Below are 24,217 nucleotides of genomic sequence, written 5' to 3'. Positions count from 1 at the left end.
CCTCTCTCAATTTTCTTCTTATGTGGTACCATCCATATCCTTTGCTACAATTACTATTTAAGTACAGATGACTTCCAGATTTCTGTCTATAGCCCTTATCTTCTTCTGAGCTCCAGACTAGTGTATTTAATTCCTGACTTAACATCTTATGGATAGCTCAAAGATATCTCAGAGTTAGCACACCTGAAATTGAACTCAAGGGTACCCTCCCTCAAATCTGATTCTCCAGTGTTTTTGATTTCAGTGAAATGTACTACTGTTAGATTATGCAAACCAGAAACCTGTTCATCTCTGACACAGTCTCTTTACATCCTTTCACATATCTAGTCCATCACTGAATTCTGGCAATATGTAATATGTAGATATAATGATATGCCTATGTTTTCTTGTATATGTACACATATACATATATACAGGCAGTGAAAGGATAAAACAAATGTGGCAAGATAATACATTAATGAATTTGGATGTATAGATATTTCTCTATTATTCTTGTAGCTTTAAGTTTAAAATTATTTCAAAATGAAAATGTCTTATGATTTTAATATATAGATACAGTTAAAATACATGACAATAATAACACAATCAGTGGGAAGAGGCAATAATAGAGTAAAAGAGTAGAGTAATACTCCAATTAAAAGACAATTTGGTGGTTCCTCAAAGAGTTAAACTTAGTTAAACATAGAATTACCATATGACCGAGTAGTTAAGAAATATATGTACGTGCATATTCATAGCCGTGCTATGCACAATAGCCAGAATGTGGAAAACAGCCCAAATGTCCATCGGATATGAGTGTTTAGGGGATGAGTGTTTAAACAAATTGTGGTATATACATACAGTGCAGTATTATTAAGCCTTCAAAAGTAAATGAGTATTGGGGCACCTGGCTGGCTCAGTTGGTGTGGCATGCAACTCTTTATCTCAAGGCTGTGAGTTTGAACCCCATATTGAGTGTAGAGATTACCTAAAAATAAAAAAAATTAAAAAAAAAAAAGAAGTAAATGAATACCAGAGAGAGACAAGCCATGAAACAGACTCTTTTTTTAAAAATATATATTATTTTCTTAATGTTTATTTATTTTTGAGCGAGAGCACAAGCAGGGGAGGGGCAAAGAGAGAGGGAGACACAGAATCCAAAGTAGGCTCCAGGCCTCAAACTCACAAACTGCAAGATCATGACCTGAGCTGAAATCAGACACGTAACAGACTGAGCCACCCAAGTGCCCCAAGAAACAAACTCTTAACAATAGAGAACAAACATGGTTACCAGAGGGGAGGTGGGTGGGGAGAGTTGGGTGAAATAGGTGATGGGGATTAAGGAGTACATTTGTCACGATGAGCACTGGGTGGTGTGTGGAATTGTTGGATCACTGTTTTGTGCGCCTAAAACTAATACACCACTACGTTTTAACTATATTGGAATTTTAGGAAAAAAGGGAAAAAAACCCAAAAAGTAAATGATGACTGATGCTAGCTGTGGATCAACCTTGGAAACCTTACGCTAAATGAAAGAACCTAGACATAATGGTCACATATTGTATGATTCCATTTGTGCAAAATCTCCAGAATGAGTAAATTCATAGAGTCAGAGCTGCAGATTGGTGGTTACCAGGGGCTAAGAGACTGGGGAGACTGTGGAGAAGAAACTGCTCAGTGAATATGGGATTTTATTTTAGTGTGATAGAAATGTTTTGGAAGTAGATAGAGGTGATAGTTCTGTAACATTGTGAATATACCAAGTTTTTAGTACAAAATTACTTTAAAATAATTAATTTTTTATTTATGTGAGTTTATGTGAATTTCACCTCAACAAAATTTTTTAAAAATTAAATAGGACAAAGAAATGTCAGATTGGATTTTAAAAGTCTACCTCTACGCTGCTTACAAGATATGCATCTTAGGGGCGCCTGGGTGGCTCAGTCGGTTGAGCGTCCGACTTCAGTTCAGGTCACGATCTCGCGGTCCGTGGGTTCGAGCCCCGCGTCGGGCTCTGGGCTGATGGCTCAGAGCCTGGAGCCTGCTTCCAATTCTGTGTCTCCCTCTCTCTCTGCCCCTCCCCCGTTCATGCTCTGTCTCTCTTTGTCTCAAAAATAAATAAACATTAAAAAAAAAAAATTAAAAAAAAAAAAAAGATATGCATCTTAGCTAGAAATGCAAAGGTCCCAAAATAGTCAAGATGGTCTCAAAGAAAAACAGAGAGGATATGGTACACATGAATCTTATATCAAGACTATTCTGAATCTGCAGTGATTAAGAAAGTCAAGGACAGACAAATTGACCACGGAACAGTGGCTGTACAGCCACAAATACAATTTGATTTGTGGTGAAGATGGTACTGCAGAGCAACAAAAAGGAATGCTTTTCTCAAGAAATGGCATTGGGTCAGTTGTGTATCCTCGTGGGAGAGGAAATAAATCCTCAGCCACCTCACCCTATGCAAAAAAAAAAAAAAGTTTACATAGCGTAAAAAGTGAAACTCATACGGAATAAAGCATCTATTATACAGCATAAAATATTTTCATGACCTTGTAATACACAAATATTTTTAAACAAGACACAAAAATCAGTAATCATAAAGGAAAGGATTTTAAAATTGGACATTAAAATTAAAACTTCTGTTGGCGTGCTGTGTGGCTCAGTCGGTTAAGCATATGACTCTTGATTTTGACTCAGGTCATGATCTTGGAGTTGTGATATCGAGCCCTGTGTCAGGCTCTGTGCTGATTGTGGAGGCTGCTTAAGATTCTCTCTCCCTGCCTTTGACCCTCTCCCCAAAACACGCACGTTCTTTCTCAATAAATAAATAAATAAATAAATAAATAAATAAATAAATAAAATTAAGACTTCTGTTAAACAAGAGAAAGGAGAGATAAGCTACAGAGTGGAAGAAGATATTTGCAGCATCTAACAAAGAATTTGTCTATAGAATATGCAGAGAACTACAGATAAATAAGGAAAAGACACCCCAATAGAAAAATGGACAAAAGATTTGAACACGTATTTCATGAAGGAAGAAATCCTCCATTAATGATTAGGGAAATGCAAGTTCAGACTACCCCATACATTAAGAACACTGACAGTACCAAGTATTGGAAAGAAAAACTGACTGGCAACATATACTAAATTTGGGTGAATGTATGAACTATGACAGAACTCCTCCAGGCTTAGGTATATACTCAAGAGAAATGCATGCACAGATTTACCAAACTCCATGTACAAGAATGCTTATGGCAGCTTTATTCATAATAGCTTTAAAGTATAAACAATACGTGTCCATCAACCGTGGAATGTATAAAGATACTGTGGAATATTCCTACAGGGGATTATTATGTGACAAAGAAAAAACATACTACTGCTACATCTGACAACATGGATGAATCTCACTATGTTGAACAAAAGAAGCTGGATGCAAAATAATACATATTATATGATTCCATTTCTATAAATTTCAATAACGGGCTACTTTGTTATACAGAGAAGCCAGGATTGTGATTGTCCCCGGAGAGGAGTGGAACATTGTGACTGCATTACTAATAATATTCTATATATTGATCAAAGTATGTGTTCATTCTGTGATACTTCATCAAGCTATACGCTTACATAGTTTATACTGTGTATATTTGATACTCAGGGTACACCTTCTCAAGTTTGACATTCAAACCAATGATTACCTTCTGCCTTGTATCAGTTGAATTTTCATTTTGGATCTTTATTTTCCTACCTCTGTTTCCTACTTTCTGCATTGGTTTGGTTTCTACAAATTTTTCTTAGTTTGTCAACTCTCTTGACATTTCATCCATTTTTTTCTGACATTACTCTGTTCTGTCTTTATGGCCTCATGCTTCTGTTTCATAGAAACAGAATCTTTTTTGCATATATCTATATCTTTTTTAATTCTGCCAAGTATGCCAGATAATTCACTAAGAGGGTGTGTGTGTGTGTGCATGTGCATGATCATTTCCTTTTTCCTTTATAACATTCTTCATTCAGTAGCCTTTTTATTAAAATCAAATTTGTGGACTTCTTCCACTCCTGCCCCCATCCTTCCCTGAACATGATGAAATCCATTCAGACTTATTTACAGGAATCGTACAGGATTGTTGCCTTCTTCTTTTTGGTAATGTTCAAATCCTCTTGAAATCTATACCTCATGAATGAATTGGGTGTTTGCCACTGACTTTATGGCCAAGAAGCCAAGAGCTTTGCTATGTTAAGTTCTCACTGTTTACTTCAGTGAATCACACAATGGAAAACCCACAACTGCCAACATACATTCTACCCAGATTATTGCTAGAATTAACCTATTATTTTGATTTTTGGATGATATCCTTCTTACACTACACCCACACCCATGCAGAACATTGCTGCCAGTTAGTTGTCCTACAGTTTGGTCCTTTGTTGATTCCTTTCTGGAATTTTAGTCCCTGAAGTATGTAGAAAGATGGTAGTCAAGGTTCAGTACTCCGGTCTCCATAAACAGCAGTATTCATCTAATAGAGCAACAAATGTTTAATATTCTGATTCAGGCAGATCCTAAATGTCATGTTAGAATGTACAATGGAGGTCTGTCTGTTTCATTAGAGAAAACATAGATTGGTCTTTCCTCAATTTGGAATATTTAAAAGGAGGTACTCTGTGTTGGAGCAAGAACAAGGTATATTGGTGGACTCGTAGCCAGACTATTTTGAGCAGAAGTCCTGGTCCCCTTTCTTTTGGTGAGTGCATTGTTGGCTGTGTTTTAAGTTAAAGCCACCTAACCAGCACAGATCAGCTCATCTGGGTGTCAGCATCAGGTACTGGGGTAGTGGATTTGGCTAGAGACAAGCATCTGACTTGGAAGCTATAATTATTACAGAATAAGAGTGAGTCACCTTGATAAACTGCCAGGTCTTATCTATTTAGTCATCAAATTTTAGGGTTACAGATGGTGAGCAGAGAATAGGAGAAGTCCTCCCTTCCCCCTCACACTGTAAATATATATTTTTTCCTATAAAGATGATGTGTTTTTGGTTAGAAAGAAATAAAACAGCATTGTAGTTTTAAAAAAGAAGGCACAAAGGGAAAGTCTCTCTGGAATCCAATCTTGTAGAAATTTCTGTTGCTAACAATTTGGTATGGCATCTGCCTAGTTTCATTATTTGGGTATATTTATATTCTATATAGTTTCAAAACCACAAGCGGAATCACATGATGCATTCTGCCATAAACGATAACACCAAATACCTTTTGAGTATTTACTATGTGCCTGGAGCTGTGGTAGTAACTTTGCGTGTATTTTCTCATTTAATCCTCATGATCACCATATGTTGAATTGGAGTTACATCAATTTTACCAAAACAAAAATTAGAGATGTTAACTGTCCCAAAGTTTCACAGGTAGAAAGTGGCAGAGCCAGAACTCAAGCCCAGATCTTTTTGATGACAAAATCCATACTCCTTATTTTTTTACTTTTTTAATGTTTATTTATTATTTTGAAATGGAGATAGAGTACGAGTGGAGGAGGGGCAGAGAGAGAGGGAAACACAGAATCTGAAGCAGGCTCCAGGTTCTGAGCTGTCAGCACAGAGCCTGATGTGGGGCTCGAACCCATGGGCCGTGAGATCATGACCTGAGCTGAAGTCGGATGCTTAACCGACTAAGCACCCCCACAAAATCCATATTCTTAACTTTATTTCATTGTTGTGAGTCTGCTTTTATCACTTAGGAATTCATTTTGGACATTTTCCCATGCAAATGTACATGCAGATAGGTCTTGTCTTCATGGATAAAAACTGTTCTGTTATATTAATGTCCCATAATTTATTAGCAAACCTCCAGTTAATGGGTTTTTATGTTGTTCCTAATCTGTACCTCTCTTTTTGTGCTAGTATCACACTATTCTAATTACTGTAGCTTTATGGTTTACTACATAGTAAGGTAAGTCACATATTTTTCTCTCTAAATATTTTTTACGCTCAAACAGTTCATTCTTTTAGAATAATGATATATTCAATCTGTAACATTCTCCAACATCCCTGTTATAATTTTAACTAGAATTATGTTAAACATTATAGTAGCTAGGAATTTTATCAGCATGTTGTTGATCAGTGTAGATGAATTTTGAGTGAGAGTCTGGCTGAAACAAGTTTTAAGTTAGTGTCTCTGGTCCTCAGGTCTGGAAGTCCATGGACCTAAAACATTTCCTTAATTGGCTATTTTGGGGGCATTTGAGTATTGCCAGAGTCAGTCATAACCATGGTTTTGGATCCGTGGATCATGAATCCCTTGTAAAAGCATTTGAAAGATATGTGCTGTCATCCCTCAGAGGCACATAAATATAGGACTTTACATACAATTTCAGGGTGTTAGGGAAACGCTGAAATCTACTTATGGGTCACAGATTAATAATTCTTGCTGTGGAAACTGAAGAATACCAAAACAGAGAAATGTTGTATGTAGTCTTGGAAAGTCAATTATGTTATTGTGTGCAAAGAAAAATATTTTTGTGATACATGGATTGATAATCAGGTATTATACCCAAATAGTAGGAATACTAAATTTCCTTGATGACCTTGGACTGAGATGAAGACTTAGAATAACAACCTTGGGAATAACTAAGCTAAATAAGGAGCAATTAGAAAGATAATAAGGAAGATAAATAAGCAATGTGATTGGACAGCACGTGAATTTTCGAGTCACTTAGACCTGAATTTGAATCTTAGTTCTGCCACTTACTAGCTGTGGGAATATAGACAAGTCACACGTTCTCCCTGAGCCTACATACATTACAACTGCTGTTAACAAAAATTATAAAATACATCAAAAAAATAGAGCATTTCTTAAGTCAAATATGAGACTAGTAGAAAGAAGAGTCAAAGCAGATGAGTGAGGAATTCAAGGTGAATTTGGATTTTCTTTGCAGTTAAAAGATCATTGTTTAGTAAAAACTAGTTCTTGTAGAATGTTAAGACTAGAAGCCTGAATTGAAATTTCACTAAGAAAGACACTATTGTTGGTAAAACTTAAGAAATTTGAAGAAAAGGACTAATGATGACTGGTATTTAATCTTTCAACAATCATAATAACAATGGCAACAGATCACATTTACTGAAATTTTAACTCTGTGCTAAGGACTGAAACACCTTATATGCATTATCTCACTTGATCTTCACAACAACCCCCAGGAGTAGATAGTGTCATCATCTATGATTTATTAATAAAATAATAGATCACAGAGCTGGTAAATGGTAGGTCTAGGGCTTATTTTCACATTTAAGCATTAAGCTCTTACCTCTCCAATTAGTGTACTCACATCACTACAATATAAACAAAAAGTTCAAATATCCAGGAATTTTTGCATAGCCTTCATTATGTATATAGGTTTTTGAAAGTGAGGACTTTGTTAAAGTTATCAAAACAAAAGTTATCCTCCCACATCTGAATTTCTACATAATGATGTTACTAAAGAAATTATGAAATCCTAACGTAACTTCTGATGCCTCAAGCATTAAGGTGTTTTTATGTTTTGATTGTATTCCAAATTGTTAAAAGTAGGTTAAATGTGTATTATTTTCTCAGTTAGCCATAGTCAATTAACTAGAACCTTTTATTATTCTAATCATAATTATTAATATATGTGTTTATATAAAGCATAAAAATTTAGTTCATTAAGTATTATATACAAATAAGTCCAAATGTTTTCTTTAATCTGATTAGAGTTTTTTCAGATAAGGAACATAAAACACCTTTTAGTTTTTTGCTAAAATTAAAATTAATTTTTATGTAAGAAAAACACAACTATACCGTATAATGGTCATTTATGTAAAATAATCTTATCTGAGTGACCTTTTTTATTTGTCTTAAGTAAACTGGCACCTTTTAATAATCTAAGGTATCTTTTCTTGGCTGTTAAATCTTCTATGGCGATAATATAGAGAGTACTAGTACAAAATAAAATATTTTAAATTTTAAAATTCAACTTGTCAAACATTTGGTTATAATCTATAATATATTTTTTGAAAGATTTGAAAGTGGGGGTGCCTGGGTGGCTCAGTTGGTTAAGCATCCGACTCTTGATTTTGGCTCAGGTCATGATTTCATGGTCATGAGATCGAGCCCCATGTCAAAAAAAAAAAAGAAAAGTTTTGAATGTGGCTTTGATGAATATACTGTTTGAGAACTTTAATTATGAGTTAATTCTCTTTGACTAAAATTTGAGTGTTTCTAATTTGTAGTTTAATGTGTTGATGTGAGGGGGAAGATTCATGCCAGAAGATTTTTTGATAACATTTCTATGTCTGCAGTGATTATGTAGTTAATTTAAGATGAAAAAGAAATACTCAAATTCCTTCACTAGTGATGAGCATTTACTGAGGCCCTTTGGTTTTATAAAAGTGTTTACAGTTACAAAAGTATGTTACACTTTTTATATGATTAAAATTTAATTTCCTTCCTTATTTTTGGTCTGGCTTTCTTTTGTCTATTCTCTTTTCTTTCTTTAATTGAAAAAACTAATGGAACCAAATATAAGATGGTACCACTGTTTCCTCCTTTTGTATAATCTTGTTGCATGTCTCTACATAAGCTGTTCTGGCCACTCATCATAGTAACCAGCTGGGCCATTTCACCTGCTGGAGCCATTAAAGAGGACTCTCTCCCCCTAGATTAATCCCCTCCGACATTAGTTTTTTGCACTGACAACTGGAGCAGGCATTCAGAATTTGCAGGTGGCCAGTGTGACGCACATAATTGCCTACAATTTTAGGCAATGAATAAAAATGGTCTACATTACTTGTCAAAGGTTGTATATGCAGTGCCAAGTGAGATCTATGGGAAGCCTTTTAGGGTTTAAAGAACAGTTAATAGCAAGGCTGCACAGGGCTTTTTTAATCATAATGCATTTGTAATATAGCACTTTGATCTTCTCCTTGTAGGAAATGGTGTTACATTAGCCACTTTTAAACATTTATGAGTGAAATTCAGTTATAGAAGAGTAAAAGTGATTATTCTTAAGCAGAACATGTTAGATTTCATTAAAAGTTTTCAGCTTGCCCCTTCCTTGTTAAAATCTGTGGGAAGTCCTTTTCCTGGAGAGTTTCAAATCAGGATCTAAGGACATAGGGCTTTTTCCTTATTTTTCCTGTTGGTAACAGCAAGATTTGGAAGGAAGGTATACTAAATACTGAGGTAATTTATACAAGTGGATATTTATAGAAAAAGAACTGATTTATGGTAAATACATCGATGAGAACCCAAGAACTCTATTACTAATAATTGTGTGTTACAATAAAATTTTGAGAAATGCATATTTAAAACATATCCATAAATTATCTTTAACAACAACAACAAAAAACCAGATGACTCTCAAATGCACTTCTTCTGGAAGAGCTAAGTTTGACCTTTCAGACCCAAGAGCCTTTTATTAACACCTGCCTGTAAGAAGAACCTTGCCACACGCAGCTTTTAGATTCAGAACCACAAAACTGATGAGGAAAGACTTGAAGGGTTCAGTTTGTGTCACTTGCTGTTTGCCGTTTCCATTTCACAGATGATTAATCTTTCTGTGAAGAAAGGCTAGAGAAACAAAGCACATTGGGCTCTTCCTGCAGTTACTCCTTCTGAATGCACACTAGCTTGCTAACTAAAAGGCCTTTAGATTTCCAGCAGAGAGAGATGTTCTGAAAGTGAATGCAGCTGGTTGGAGGTCACCAGTGCAGGGCTCTTGCCATTGTGTAATGGAGGCTTTGGCAGGTTGGGTGGGGGGGCGGTGTTGGAGCGGGGACCGGAGAAGTGGGCAGGAAGAAGGTGTTGGCAAAAAATTAATTCAGAATTAGAAGGGTTTTGGTCAGTTGATTTAATATTTTGGAGGGTAGATCATCAATAATAGGCTCAATTTCGTCTATTTTGTTTGTTTTCCTTTTTAAGGAAAAAATTATAATTCAGTCTCTTCCTAGTATTCCTCCCTCCCTCCATTTCCTAATAGCATGTTTATCTTGCAAGTGGCATCACTAGGTGATGTTGAAATGTTATTAACTCTTATAATCTTTGGTGTATGTGAATTGTCTTGAAATTTCTAAGACTGTTACTAATCGTGCTAGTATTCCACATTTTATATATTCAAATGTTAATGCCACAACAATGTTTCATTGGTATTTGGATTTTTAATGAGGTATTGAAAACAAATGATCTGTGTGATTTAGTTCCCCTGTCATATAAAATTGACTTTTTATTTTGAGGATTTGAAAACTTTTAATTTTACTATTTAGTAACTAAATGTTTAGTATCCGCCCTGTAATTACTTTCTTCTCAATCTTGTATAGGATATAATGTGCAAAGTCAAATCCTGGGTTATAGATCAAAAGAAACCTGTTCGCTTCTATCATGATTGGAATGACAAAGAGGTAAGTTGTAAACATCTTGCCACCTCTTACTGCCTTGGCTTTGATTTCTTAGAGAATGAATTAGAGTTGTCATTATTTTATATTTTATTGTTATTAATATCTAGTTAAACTTTATTTCTGTCAATGATTGCTTATTCCCAGGCTTGTTATTATTTTCTTTTTCCCTACTTCTGATATTGCATAACAGCCAGTGTTTTACAAATAAGAATTATGAAAATGAAAATGGCTACTTGTTTAGAAAGAGTTTACTTTCAAGTTTTTCAGTGACTTACTCAATATTTGCTCAACGTTTTAAAAGGATTCTTTCTCTGTCTCCCACTTTAGATTGAAGTGTTGAATAAACACTTATTTCTGACTTCAAAACCAATGGTCTACTTGGTTAATCTTTCTGAAAAAGACTACATTAGAAAGAAAAACAAATGGTAAGTTTTTCCTCCTAGATATATTCAGACATCATATCTCTATCCGTACACACACACACACACACACACACACACACACACACACACGAACTTACTGCTGTTAGATTTTAATATTTTTCTCCTTATTATTAAAAAGCTTAAAATGGATGAGAAAGCTTTGGTATTTACATTCTGAGATGAATCTCCTAATTGATCTACACTGAGAGAACTTAAGAAAAAACAACAATTAAATTAGGCAATATTGAATCATGAGTATTTACTTATTAAGTTTAAATTTAATAGACATTATTGTTTGTTTCCTTTGCCAAATGAGAATTTACATAGAACAATAATATTTTTTAAACTAGGAATTTCTAACTGTTGGTATTACATGTGGCTTTAAAATATCCACTTGAGATTGTAGCTGGGCGTAAATTTTAAAATCCTGATTAAATGCTTTAAGAAAATTTTTTAAATGGAAACAACTGTGTGCAGCGGGCGGGGGTCGGGGGGAAGAGAGGAAGATCAGGTATCTGTTCCAAATACTTAAAGTGTAGAAAAGTAAAAACTATGCATTCATGTGTTGATTGCCATTTTGGACATGTAACCCAAATGTGCAGGGTTTCCTTCATTCACAAATAACTTGAAAACATCCTATATTCATGTAACATGGGGCATGTACACATTCGGCACTGCGCTCACTTTGACTCGCCTCACTGGACCCTCAGTGCTTTGTACTATTAAGTCATACAAACAAATCAAAACTATCCAGAGCAGAATATCTGCGTTCTCCTAAAATATATTGTCGGTTTTTCCCTGTACTTCATTAAGTACTTAGATGCACATGGTTTCAATTTTCCATTAAAAATTCTCATTTCCATATGATATCAAAGAGTGAGAAGCTTTAAACTGAAAAATAAACATTCATAGACTGGAAGCCAAAACAATAATTAATGTCAGATGGTTAACTCCAATAAATGATTAGAATAAATTCTGTGAAATTACTGCAACTAAAAATGCCCTGTTGATATTACTTTAAGACATTTTGTGTTCCAGAAAGGAAACTGAATTTGTCTTCTTTATTGGTAGTGTTCTGGAAAGCATAAACTTCACATGAAAATTTAGTTCTACCTGGTCACTGCCCTCCAGTAGATAATTAACTTTAAAATAATCAGTTCTGTCTTGTTCCAAATTCTTATAAATTTGATGATTAATGTGTTAAAAATTGTTACCTTTGGGAAGGAATTTTAAAATTTATTACTTGACCTCAGTTAATCTTATTGTAGTGTGAATGGCAAGGTTTCTTGAGGCTTCATGAAACAATACAGACATCAAAGTTTACATGAAAAGGGATGAGTCAGTTTCCTTGCCCAAAGGGGCTTCTCACACCTGTATTTGGATGATTACAGGTAGAACTCCCTGGCTCTAATTGTATAGTAAATACCATTTCCCAGACCCTAATGGTAGGCAGACTGCTTGGGAGACGCCAGTCTGTGATTTAGCTGTCGCCAGACACCCCATGTTTTTTGTGAGACCAGTTGTGATGATGATATGGTTATAGTCAATTGAAAGCAAACTCTTGTCTAAATAGCAAATTTTAATTTATAAAAATGTAGAGGTATGGGTGATCCTATTTATAAAACCAAATTTTAGATTTTATATATAACTAATGATCTGGTTTGGGGTTGTGTGTATGTTTGGTGGGGAGCGGGGGATCAGATCTTGTGGAAGTTAGTGTAATTGTAGCTGAAAGATCAAAGACTGGGTAACTGAGTGATATTCCAGAAGAGAATTTACCACATAGCCATTTTCTGTACAGTTTCTGCCGCCTGCTGTTCCTATTTTCCCTCAAGCTAGCCATTGACTACCCCCTGTGCATCCCTGCTCGTAAAAAATGATTGAGGAAGTATTTGTCATGTATTTATGAGTGGGAAACATTGTGTGATAGGGAATGGCATCTACTGGAGCCAGAAAGATTGCCATTTTCCTTTCATTCAGCCACTCTGCTACAGCTTTAAATCCTCTGTTTATGCAACATAGCCTTTGTATTAAAGTACAGAATAAATTTTTATTATGAAGGATATGAACGCTGGGTTTTCATCATTTCTAACACTGCAAGCAGATGTAAATAGTTAAGATAGATTTTAACCACTAAATCCTTTTAATTTGTGTTAGCATCCCGTTTTGGGGGAGTGTTTATATCTAAGCTCCATTTGCATCAGTTGCTCCTTTAGCAAAAGAAAAAGTTTTGTTTCTTACGGTTATTGTGTAATGTTACTGTGGCAAATGAAGACTGGTGCAGGAATAAATATTTTTATGGGTCTTTAGATCTAGAAAACTATTTTAAATGATCAGGAAAGAGGAGGAGGAAGGATTTGTGATTTGGGCCATAAGAGGAAGACTGAAACTATATTTTAGTGGGTCACCATTTCAGACGTAATGAAGGTTTTAGTTCACTTTAAATTTAAATGGTAACATTGTTTCTCAATCCTAGAAAAGAAGAAAGCACTTTGAAAGATAAGTCTATTGTGTTTTTGAGTAGGTATATTGACCTTTTGAAAGATGTAAAAATTGGAATGGCTCCAGGCCTCTACTCACTGGTTTAAACAATGTTGAATTAGTCATTTTGTTGATTTATGATTAAGACCTAGCTCCTTGAAGAGAAGCTGACTTGGCAGCCGGGTTAGTTACAGTTGTGTTATGATCAGATAACAGTAATCAAGATGTTGTAAGGGGAATCCACAGAAACCTTTTTTTATTATTACAAATTGCTGTTCTTTGAATGTAAAACTATGTAGAAGTTGTTGTTTTGGTGGGTGCCAGTGATTTTTGAACACTTGAGGATTTCATTCTTTAAACACAATCACTTGTAACTTACAACTAAGATTGTACTTTATGCAGTATTTTCATTTGAGATTGCCTACTGAGTTATGGTGTCAGGCAGGTACAGGACATCAGAACTGTCAAACCATTCCTTAATTAGGGGTTTACATTTCAATCTTTGCACCTTTGCTGCTCTGTAAGTAGTATATGCCATCCAGTTGTGAAATCAGTAGAGCAAACTAAATTTAGGTATCTTGTATACCTACATAGCTTCCAATTGTGTTTTATTTTTGTGTTCTATTATCTCTGTCTTTCTTAAAACTATTGGTAAAGGATCATTCCATTTTATTGCTTACTATACTACGTGTTCATATTCAACTGGAAAATATAGCAAAAATTTAAGAAATTCAAATTTCTGGTGTACATATGTGTGCATATAAACATATATTTACATATGCCTTGGTGGGCTTGTGGTCACTAAACATTACCTTTTGACTAATATTATATGAATCAATTAATCTGGGTGTTGGAATTGATTTGAGATAGGTAGACAAAATATATGCTGTCTTTTAGGCGATTGTGTCAAAAAGGGCAGTGTGTCAGTTTCACTAAATGAATTTTAAATAGAAAAAGGTTTTATTAATTCTTACTATTCTGTGACTCAGCTCCCTCATCCCCACTTTTCTGTTTTTGTTTGTTTTCCACATAATTTGTATACAACAACTAAAAATAGTTTGGCGATACTATACATTGTGTACCTGATTAGGGGGAGAATATATCCAACATTTTCTTATTTTCTTGAACTTTGTGTGAGAATTACAGGTACTGTATCAGCAACTATGCATGCAAAAGGAAGTATGTTCATTTTTTACATATAATTTTGTATGTCTGTATACCTATCTATGTATACATGGATACATATGTACGTAGATCTATAAATATAAAACTATTTCTGTAAAATTATTCTAAGAAGTCATCAGTTTCTAAGAAGATTATTTATTGAAGCTAGAAATTTATGCTACTGTGGAAAAATCACATTGTTACACATTTGATTTACTTGAAATAGATAAAATGGGAATAAGTATTCTGAAATAAATTAGTCATTTGAGTTTAAGAGCTTCTCAGGTAGATTTGAAATTAGGTTTAATTCACATAAAGTTTTCAGGAACATACCCTATTGTATAAAGCAAGACTCACATGTATGAGTTTTTTAATTGTTCTCATCATCCACTAGTCTGGCAAAGGAAAATTTTTAAATGTTCTCATCATCCATTAGTCTAGCAAAGGAAAAGCTCTGACATATCCATGCAACATTTTGGGGGGATTATAATTTCTATATTTTATCACTTGTGGTTCATATAGTTTTGGGGGGTTGTTACGTCTCCTTCATCTTGAAGTACCTAACACTGTGAAGCCTATGAGGATACTTTACTTATTCTGGGTAACTACTCGAAATCACAACGTAATGCTAGTAGGTTTATTTTAACATGTGAGGGGGTTTTGGGCTGAATTAAATTTTATGAGCGATAATTTGTAATGGTTTTCATAAATCAAATACTTTTTTTAATGATGATTCCTTTATGAGGACTAGTGCTTAATTTGCTCCTTTGACAGAGATGAAAGAGTGATAGGGCAGGTCAAGGGTATTCTGGATGTCTAAACTAAGCAAAAATTTTTTTAATACAGGATTGATCAAATTGGTGAATTTCTCTACAAAATATTCTTAATTTTACTTGTTATAAATGAATCTAAAAAATTGTCTTCAAGAACCCTTCTTCATTTTAGTCTTTTGTTTTTGCTACTAGATGATTCTCAACTATCTGCTTTTTTAATTTGTATTGTGATAAAGCTTTGAAACAGTATCATATGTTCTACAAATTGGGATTTCAAATAATTTCTGGTGAATGGATTTTGTGGAATTATTTCATAACTTCTTGATGCAGAATTTTGAGAGTTAAGAATATACTAAAAGCAAAACAAATTTTTAATTACAAGAGGTAGAACTCTAGAAGAAGTGGGAGGAAAAGGATCTTTGCCCATTCAGTAATCTTTTTACTTGGGATGATCTTTAGCATTTGTACATACAGGTACATGTAATAATACTTGTGAATTTCTTTCTGGTTTTCATTAAAACGATTTTGGTTGCTCTTTCAGCAATTTCATATTCTTATCAAGTGATCTAAAGCGCTTTATCATAACAAAACCAAATAACACCTCAAAGATGATTATAGAAGAAAGTACATCTTTTTATAGGAGTATAATGCTGTTGACCCACCATACTGTGCATTTTAAGAATTTGTCCTGGCTCATTTGCATTTTTTGCCCAACACTGTTTATAGACAATAATTTCTATTTGCAAAATGATTCACTGAATCTGAGAAAGTCATACTTTTGGGAGGGTCAATTTTTATTTTCATTAGCACCATCTGTTGACTTACTGATTTATGAGTGATATAACTTGTCAAATATGTCAGGGCATTTATCTTTTTTTAAAGTAGTTAAAGAATTTCACTGCATATAGTAGGAAAACATTTCACAAAATTGTTTCTAGCTACGAGAGACTAAAGCTCTTTTAAGAAAAAGTGTTCTCTTACCCGAGAGGAGGTCTGTAGAGGGATGGGTGAATTAGGTGACAGGGACTAAAGAGTGTACTTCTCACAATGAGCACTATGTAATGTATGGAATTGTTGAATCACTCTATTGTACAACTGAAACATAACACTGTACGTGAACTAGAAATAATTAATTTTTTTAAAAAAGGAACAAATAAAATGTTTTCCATACAAAGTAAAAACAAACAATTATTCTCTAGGATTCTCTCATATGAAATTAAAATATATATTCCCCTTACATACACACACATTCATAATCTCAGAAATGAAAGGCAAAGTTTGACTTATACAGTGTTTTTCAAATTACAAATGATTCATGTACACAAAACAACTCCCCTGCCTCTCTACCCCCACTTACTTTGGTGAATAATTCAAGGACTATTAAAAAAAATTTGTGCCCTGGCGCTTAAGGACCTCTAAATCAAATTTTGTTTCCAAAGCTGTGAGTTGTGATGAGCTACACTCATAAAATGGGAATTTTGACTAGTAGTAGTTGGTAAAGGTGGAGAAGTTTAAAGCCCAGAAATTTTAGGACTGTTGGGGGTAGGAGATAAAGAACAGGGCCTTGGGAAGGGTTTGGAATGGAACCTAAATGCTGTATATAGGATCTGCATCAGTTTTTCCTGGGAGAAGTCAATAGAGAAGGAAAGGAGAGGGTGCCCTTTTGGGCAGTTTCAGTGTTTTGTCTAATATCCTGCTTGTGTAGAATAGGAAAAGAGTATAATGTTCTCGGCCCTTCATTCCTGTACTCTCTCTTGTATTCCCCAGTCATAAGATCTACCTTTGGAGTTAGTGTTGTAGTTCAGCTACTACATTATGAGTTAAATAGACTAGACCAAAGTCCTGAGTACCATTAATAACATTGTGTCTGTAAAGAGGATAAATTCTAAGAAACTTGGAGCATATAGTCTATTTGTAAAGTAGGTAGTGTGTATTATGAGGTATTTTGGTATATTAAGAATACTGCAGGGGCGCCTGGGTGGCTCAGTCAGTTGAGCATCTGACTCTTGGTTTTGGCTGAGGTCATGATCTCACAGTTCACTGAATCAAACCCCCAGTCGAGCTCCGTGCTAAGAGTGCAGAGTCTGCTTGGGATTCTCTGTTTCTCTGCCCGTGTGCGATTGCTCACACGCGCTCTTTCTCTCAAAATAAACTAAAAAAAAAGGAAGAATACTGCTACTTTAGAATTTGAAATATTAGTGTTGTGGTCCTTATTTGCTGCTAACTTGCTCTTTTGACCACAAGCAAATTACTTAGTCTTTCATGTATTGAAGATAATTCATCAGAATGTTCACATAAAATATGTCTGTATAAACAATATTTCCCAAATTTAATTACCATAACTCAAATAGAATACAATCATAGAAAAAGGACTTGTGTAGTCTTCTAAATGTATCTTCTGAATATATTCCCTTGGCTTTTCTTTTCATGATATGGATAAAGGAATAAAATGTATCATACGTATGTTTATAGCTGTTAATTCCTTGCTTTGATAGAGTTGTCCTCCAAAACAAAATGAACGGTGGAGAACCATCTCTGTTGTGCAATAGCGATAAAACTCCCATGATATCACCACCATCTTCCATGACTCCACTCCCATCTCCTCAGATTGGGCCCTGTGACTTTACCATTGGCAGAGTAGAGGATTTTATTTCTTGGCTTCCATTAGATGAAATCATTGTTGAATTGTTACAATAGCATTTTTTTAAGGGCTTATTCTTTTTTTTAAGTTTATTAACTTATTTTTGAGAGAGACAGAGACGGGGGAGGGGGGTCAGCAGAGAGAAAGAGAGGAGAGAGAGAATCCCAAGCAGGTTCTGTGCTGCCAGTGCAGAGCCCATTGGGGACTCAAACCCACAAAACCACGAGATAATGACATGAGCTGAAACCAAGAGTCAGACGCTTAACCAACTGAGCCACCCATGCCCCAGGGTTTATTATTTAAAAAGCCTTTCAGAACAATTCCATTGTGATCTCCTGTATCTCATTTTCTCTATTTTTGAATATATGTATGTGTGCGTGTTGGAGGTGAGGCAGTGAAAGTTAAAGAATTAAGATCATCTCTAAGATTCCCTTCCAGTGATAGAATTTTGTGATTTTGAGGCATTAGATTTAACAGATTCACAAAGAAAAGATGCCTATTCAAGTATCTAGAACCTTCTCAGCCCTCATGTATAGGTTTGTCATGGTAGGATTTTTCTAACTGTGGAACTATATACAGCATTTCTGAGGTTGCAAATACCCAATTTATGAGCAGCTTTCTGGCTGGGTTGGAGTTAAGACCTGGTCTTCTACTCTGTCCCTCTTTCATATCTCTTCCCCTTGAAAATAAGTCTTTTCTGGGTCTCACCATGTTCCCATCTTTCCTCATCGTGGGCAGCTATTACTTTGGCTAGAATTAAGGACAAAGTAGAAATAAGACCCCTTTGTAGAATTGGCGTATCTATATTTGAGGCTACTTGCATTACTCAGACTGTTGCGTCTCCTTATTCTAATGTGACCTAGAAAACATTTCTCCATCAAAACATTAGATTATGAAGTACTCTTAGAAGCCTACTTAATTCATAACATAGTAGAAATAGTGCAGTGTCGATGAGACATGTTTTGGTATCTGTGACCATTTGTACCTCCAGTTTTTAAATTCTCCTTAAAAATATGTTCCAAAATAAGGAACTTAGGAACTTTGAGTACACCCCTGTCTATAAAGTTCGGGGCTGTACATTGGTATCCATTCAGTCTTTTATTTATTTATTTTTTTTAATTTTTTTTTTTTTAACATTTATTTATTTTTGAGACAGAGAGAGACAGAGCATGAGCGGGGGAGGGACAGAGAGAGAGGGAGACACAGAATCGGAAGCAGGCTCCAGGCTCTGAGCCATCAGCCCAGAGCCTGACGCGGGGCTCAAACTCACGGACTGCGAGATCGTGACCTGAGCTGAAGTCAGATGCTCAACTGACTGAGCCACTCAGGCGCCCCTCCATTCAGTCTTTTAAATGCTTTCATAAGAGAAATTAATTGGTGCACCTACATGGCTCAGTTGGTTAAGCATCTGACTCTTGATTTCAGCCCAGGTCATGATCTCAGGGTTCATGGGATCGAGTCCTGTGCCGGGCTCTGCACTGATAGCACGGAACCTGCTTGGGATTCTCTCCCCCTCTCTCTGCCCCTCCCTCGCTCATGTGTATTCTATGTCTCTCTCAAAATAAATACATTTTAAAAAGGGAGAAATTAATTTCATAAAAACTGATCATTAATATAAATTTCAAATTTATGTTTCTTATGAAGACTGTGGACTCATTGAGGAGGTGGTTACTATGTTTTCTTTTTCCTTTTATAAGCAGATAATCATTGAGCCCTTCTGTGTGTCATGTACCATTCTAGATGGTAAGCAGAAAAAGACTTTGCCCCCCTAAGTCTTATAGTCTAATGGGGTGATAAACAACCAGTGAACAGATATTTAATGTCAGGAGGTGATTAAAACAATGAATAAAAATAAAGCAGGGTAAGAGGGTGCCACTTTAGTTAGGGTAGTCAAGGAAGGCCTTTTTGAAGTAAGGGAGTGTGCCCTGAGAGAATCTGAGGAAAACTCAGTCCGGGGAGAGGGAATAGCAAAAGCAAAGGCATGCATGACAGAGCACTGAAAAAGTAAAATTTGAAAACAACTGCTTGAAAAGAACTTTGTAAATTCTTATTCAAATACATTGCAATTAGATTTTTTTAAACATATCCTAAATGTGTTGTAAGAGTGAATTCAGGGCTTTAAGAGTGACCATCATTTATTTTCTAGTTTGTGATAGTTAATTTCTCAAAATCCAGAAAGATTTTAGGGTTTTAAACAGCATTTAAAGTCATGTTTGTGAATATATAGATTTACTTTGAATTTCATCTTTCCTTTTTCATGCTTATCTAGTAACTTGCTAATCCACGCTACTGTTCACAAAACACTTCTTTTGAAAGTCCCTCAATGTATGACCTCAAAGAAGCAGATTGAACTTTACTAAAAATAATAGTAACTTGGGGTGCCTGGCTGGCTCAGTTGGTAGAGCATGCAGCTCTTTTTTTTTTTATTTTTTTTTTTATTTTTGGGACAGAGAGAGACAGAGCATGAACGGGAGAGGGGCAGAGAGAGAGCGAGACACAGAATCGGAAACAGGCTCCAGGCTCCGAGCCATCAGCCCAGAGCCTGACGCGGGGCTCGAACTCACAGACCGCGAGATCGTGACCTGGCTGACGTCGGACGCTTAACAGACTGCGCCACCCAGGCGCCCCATAGAGCATGCAGCTCTTGATCTCAGGGTCATAAATTCAAGCCCCATGTTTGGGGGTAGAGATTACTCAAAAATAAAATCTTTTTTTTTTTTTTTTTAATTTTTTAAATTTATTTTTATTTATCTTTGAGATTGAGAGAGAGAGAGAGAGAGGGAGAGAGAGAGAAAGCACGCAAGCCAGGAAGGGGCAGAGAAAGGGAGACACAGAATCCAAAGCAGGCTCCAGATTCTCGGACGTAGGACTCGAACTCGCAGACCGTGATATCATGACCTGAGCTGAAGTCTCTAACTGAGTGAGCCACCCAGGCGCCCCTCAAAAATAAAATCTTAAAAAAAAAATAAATAGCAACTTAACATTGGTCAAAACTTTACAGTGTTTTAATTTACATTAGTTCATTGGATCTACAGACAAATCCCAACCTGGCCCACACAACACTGTGCTATTTTGGCCTTGAATTGAATTTTCACTAAAATGAAACATTTCATCATAGGATTAAGAGATCCGCATTTTAGGTTAGGAATGGGTTAAGTTAGGAGCGCCTGCGTGACTCAGTCAGCTGGGTGTCTGACTCATGACCCAGGTCATGATCTCGTGATTTGTGAGTTCAAGCCTCACGTCAGGCTCTGTGCTGACAGAGCCTGCTTTGGATTCTGTGTCTCCCCTCTCTCTCTGCCCCTCCCCACTCATGCCCTGCATCTCTCTCCTTCAGATATAAATAAACATTAAAAACAAAACAAAACAAAACAAAACAAAAAAGGAATGGGTTAAGTTAGCTGAGAGGTAAATGAGATTAGTGTTTCCATTAATAAAGATATTAAGGTACCTTTTCAGTACTTGTAGTATTTGTCATTAAGATCAAGGAGTAGTTGTCAGTATTCCTGGATGAATATCAGCATTTTCCTTAGAAATTCTTTTAAAAAGAACTGTATAATCTGTGGAAAACATCTTTGGGTTTAGTCCATTTGATATTTAAAAGAAAAATATCTGTCTATTGGTAATCATTTTTTTGCTTTTTTCTTGTTTTAAATGATGTTTCAAAAGATTTTTCCCAAAGAGCATATCTGGATGTCTGAAATGTGAAGGTCACCAGTAGTTTTCATACATAATTTATATTTAAAATTGTTGCCTTTTAACTTGTGCCATTTTTCTTTTGTCTGGAGTTGATGTGTAAATGAAAAGGGAAGTGAAAGAATATCATGAATTAGAATAAAGACAAATTCCTATGCCTAAAATGTTGTATTAATTGTAGTCGTCATCAGGCCAGTACTTACTGAATCCCTAACTATATGCCAGTTACATTTAAGACTTCCCAAAACCTTATGAAATAGGTACCATTGTTATTTTAAGGAAGGCAAAACAAGTATAGAGAGATTGAGGAACTTGGCTTTGCATAGCCAGTCAGTGATGCCAAGATTCAAACCTAAGCAGTTTATCTCCAGAGCTCATGATCTTTACTATACTATGCCATGGTATCTCAGCTTTGGGCCATTGGTGGTGGGAAAGGTAGACCAGGCCTGAGCAATAGGTCATAAATGCTACATTTCCTATCACTGTAAATTTCATTTAGATAAGGTTTTGTTGGTCTTAAACAGTTAACACACTGAAATTTGAGACTAAAGATTCACTCACTATAACCTGATTAGAGAATGCCGACTGAAGGTAATGTAAAAATTGTTACCTAAACTGTATGTTTATTTTCTTGAACTTATCATTGAAAACCATATTCCAAACATGTAGCAATTTAATAGCCATTTATAGGGACAGTAAAGTGGTTAATATATTTTTACATAGAAAATAACATATTATCAATCATTTTTTAAGACAAGTACTTTCTTCTACCACTTGGTTGTTTTGTTTGTGTGTTTTTAGCCATATAGTGATGTATTTCCTTGCATTTTCAAGGAGTAAGGAATTTTGAGACCTTGGAGTAGGGAATTGTACATGTGTGTATCTCTTACTAGATGAAGTACAAATAGATAATTTGTATAATACTCTATTTAAATTCTGTATTTGTATATAGCAGTGTAATGGAAAGAACACTATATGTGTACGTATGTATACATACAACCAAGTCTTGGACAAAATAGTAACTACCATTTGTTGAGCATGTGTTATATGCTAGACTTTGGGGCACTAACATAATAGGTTCTCTTATTTGAATTAGTCCTCATAACAACCTTGGAATGCAAACATTTACCTATTTACTTTGAGAAGTATAAAGTGAGAAACCTTGTTAAACATTTTAAAGACATCTTTTATCTCGAGCTCATGAGAAAACGTATGGAACATTTTATTGCATTTATAGCATACTTTTCATGGAACAAAAAATATAGGTTTGTGTTTTTTTTGTTTTTGTTTTTTTGGTTAGTTGTATTCTAGTGAAAATTGCACAGAAACCCATACCAGCTAGAAGATTGGAAATAAAGGAAATAAAAATAAATAAGTAAATTATATGGTCAATTAATCTATAACAAAGGAGGCAGGAATATACAATGGGTAAAAGATAGTCTCTTCAATAAATGGTTCTGGGAAAATAGCTACATGCAAAGGAATGAAACTAGACCACTTTCTTACACCATAAAACTCCTAGAAGAAAACAGACAGTAATTTCTTTAACATGGGCTGTAGAAACATTTTTCTAGCTGTCTCCTCAGGCAAAGGAAACAAGAGGAAAAATAAGCTATTGGGTCTACACCAAAATAAAAGGCTTTTTGCACAGCTAAGGAAACCATCAACAAAACAAAGGGACAACCTATGAATGGGAGGATATATTTGCAAATGATATATCTGATAAGGGGTTAATATTCAAAATATATAAAGAATTTATACAGCTCAATACAAAAAAAATCCAATTAAAAAATGGGCAGAGGACCTGAATAGACATTTTTCTAAAGAAGACATACACATGGCCAATAGATACATGGAAAGACGCTCAACATCATTAGTCAGGGAAATGCAAATCAAAACGACAATGAGATATCACCTCATGCGTATCAAATTGGCTAAAATCAAGAAGACAAGAAACAAATATTGACAAGGATGTAGAGAAAAAGGAACCTCATGCATTGTTGGTGGGAATGTAAATTGGTAGAGCCACTGTAGGGCTGGGTATTTTACCTGGGTATTTACCCAGGGAAAATGAAAACACTAACTTGAAAAGACATATACACCCCTATGTTTATTTGCAATAGCCACGACCTGGAAGCAACCCAAGTATTCATCCCTAGAGGAATGGATGAAGATGTGCATATATACACACATCTTGGAATGTTCCACATAATGGAATATTACATGGCCATAAAAAGAATGAAATCTTGCTATTTGCAACAACATGATAGATCTAGAGGGTATAGTGCTAAGTGAAATAAGTCAGAGAAAGACAAATGTCATTTCGCTCATGTGGAATTTTAAGAAACAAATGAACAAACAAAGCAAAAAAGCGACAAAAAAGACTCTTAAATACAGAGACACTGGTGGTTGCCTGGGGGGATGTGGGTGGTGAGATGGGTGAAATAGGTAAAGGAGAATAAGAGTACACTTACCTTGATGAGCACTGAGAAATGTATAGAATTGTTGAAACATTATAACACCCAAAACTAATATAACACTGTATGTTAATTATACCTGAAATTTTTTTTAAAAAAGCAATTTTCCATTTTCTTTTATTTCTCCTACATATACATATTTTTGGTTTTTTAATATTGTAGTGTTCTAGCTTCTGAAATTTAT

General features: G+C 35.2%; 1 protein-coding gene across 2 annotated transcripts in view; it reads left to right on the top strand.

Annotated features, from left to right (window-relative positions):
• OLA1 (Obg like ATPase 1) overlaps nt 1–24,217 on the top strand; it is a 170,593-nt gene that overhangs the window by 114,683 nt on the left and 31,693 nt on the right. For both annotated transcript variants that reach the window (XM_042994721.1, XM_042994720.1), the window contains 2 exons: nt 10,302–10,382; nt 10,707–10,804. In XM_042994721.1, the coding sequence (XP_042850655.1) occupies nt 10,302–10,382; nt 10,707–10,804 (179 nt within the window). The remainder of the gene's footprint in view (nt 1–10,301; nt 10,383–10,706; nt 10,805–24,217) is intronic.

The sequence above is a fragment of the Panthera tigris genome, chromosome C1 (genome assembly GCF_018350195.1).
Source record: "Panthera tigris isolate Pti1 chromosome C1, P.tigris_Pti1_mat1.1, whole genome shotgun sequence".
NCBI lineage: Eukaryota > Metazoa > Chordata > Mammalia > Carnivora > Felidae > Panthera > Panthera tigris.
Note: the sequence above shows the minus strand (reverse complement) of the source record. Positions and strands in the feature narration are given on the sequence as shown.